Source organism: Dipodomys ordii, unplaced genomic scaffold (assembly GCF_000151885.1).
Source record: "Dipodomys ordii isolate 6190 unplaced genomic scaffold, Dord_2.0 Scaffold56, whole genome shotgun sequence".
NCBI classification, from domain to species: Eukaryota; Metazoa; Chordata; class Mammalia; order Rodentia; family Heteromyidae; genus Dipodomys; species Dipodomys ordii.
This window is the reverse complement of record NW_012267272.1, coordinates 6,296,258-6,298,005: the sequence shown is the minus strand read 5'-3', so window position 1 is coordinate 6,298,005 and position 1,748 is coordinate 6,296,258. Positions and strand designations below refer to the sequence as shown.

Below are 1,748 nucleotides of genomic sequence, written 5' to 3'. Positions count from 1 at the left end.
TACGTGGTGCTGAGGAATCGAACCCAGGGCCTCTGGCATGCAAGGCTAGCGCTCTACCACTGAGCCAACTTCCCAGCCCTTGTGCTATTTTTTTATTCATCAATTTATCCATATAATTAGTCAGATCAAAAAGCCAGAAGTGTGTTTGAAAATTCTTAAACTTCTCAGTTGTTTACAATAAAACAACTGTGGTCTAAAAAGTAAAATAACCTCACCTAAAGGATACAGTTTGAAGGTGGTAAAGTACGTATAGAATCTGATGCAAATTTCAATCTAAGCTCATATATTTCTCTCATCACCAAATGGTTTTTTAACTACAAGGAGCCAGCAAGTGTCAACCCTGGTCTAGCTGCATTTTGAGGATAATATGAATAGAAAGGTTTGTGTGAGCTGATATCCTATCTTTGTGAGACATTTTTCAGTAATCATGGGGGAGCCAGAAGGAGTAGTTTCTCAACCTTGTAAGTTTCAGCAAAATGTCAAGAGTAGTTAAAGCCATAAGATAAACGTGGGGGGTGGGGGAGAAAAAATGTTAAACAACTTAAAGAAAACCTAATATATGATGACATACATTATAGAACATACGCTTTCAAAAAAGTTCCATGATGTTTCTGGTATATATAGTATATTTAACATATAATACAAACATACATTGATATATAGTACATTTCCATACATTTATAGTACACACACACATTTACTCTCTTGAACTCTCAGGCAGGACGGTTTGAGAACTACAGCAAGGGAATTAAGATAGTGTTCTCTATGACAGTCGACGAGCCTAGGAACAGAGCTAGACCTGCTATACTATGTGATCATAGATCAATTATTCAACCTTAGGCTCAAAGCCTCAGTTTCCTCATTTATAAAATGTGGTCCCTACTACTTACCTGGTAGTTTTTGAAGAGGTATATATTCAGCAAACTGCCTAGACTCTAGAAGAACTATAATAACTGGTCCACATTACTATAACCATCACAAACCTATCAGACTCTCTGACAGTGAGAAGGCATAGGAGTTCCCAACTAGTCACAGAAAGAAAATAGGCCAGGGGCTGGGAAGGTGGCTCAGTGGTAGAGCGCTTGCCTTGCATGCTTGAGGCCCTGGGTTCGATTCCTCAGCACCACATAAGCAAAAAAAGAAAAAAAGCCGGAAGTGGCACTGTGGCTCAAGGGGTAGAGCGTTAGCTTTGAGCTGAAGAGCTGAGGGACAGCGCCCAGGCCTAGAGTTCAGGCCCCATGACCGGACTCCAAAAAAAAAGAAAAAGGAAGAAAGAAAATAGGCCAATAGGATAAAACTACATAGTGCATACTGTTCATTATACTCACATATTTCATTTCAAACTTCTTAGCCAACATTTCCACTTCTTTCCTCTCTTGTTGCTCATCATTAAATGGGTCTTCTGTCTGAACAGACTTCTTCTGATTCAAAGTAAATGGGAGAAGAAATAGAAGTGTAAGTATTAGTTCAATTAATTGTGCCACTCTTTCAGTATATATATAACTGTATTCAATAGCATATTAAATATATTCAAGAACATATTATTAATGTGTAATTACTTCAAATTATTTTTATTTAGTGTTTAACATGTTTTTAGTCAATGAGTCAGTTTTTTCCTAATAATAAAAAAATCAGAAGCTTTAAAAGTAGAGAAAATATTTACAGCTTTACTAGATTTTTATCATTCTGTAACTTTTTTTTTTAATTTTTATTTTTTATTTTATTTTTTGGGTGGGTCCGGTCGTGGG

At 36.5% G+C, this 1,748-nt stretch overlaps 1 protein-coding gene across 1 annotated transcript in view; it reads right to left on the bottom strand.

Moving 5' to 3' along the window:
• Ubn2 (ubinuclein 2) overlaps positions 1-1,748 on the bottom strand; it is an 86,371-nt gene that overhangs the window by 76,437 nt on the left and 8,186 nt on the right. The window contains exon 2 of the mRNA XM_013021614.1: positions 1,329-1,421. Within this exon, the coding sequence (XP_012877068.1) occupies positions 1,329-1,358 (30 nt within the window). The 5' untranslated portion in view covers positions 1,359-1,421. The remainder of the gene's footprint in view (positions 1-1,328; positions 1,422-1,748) is intronic.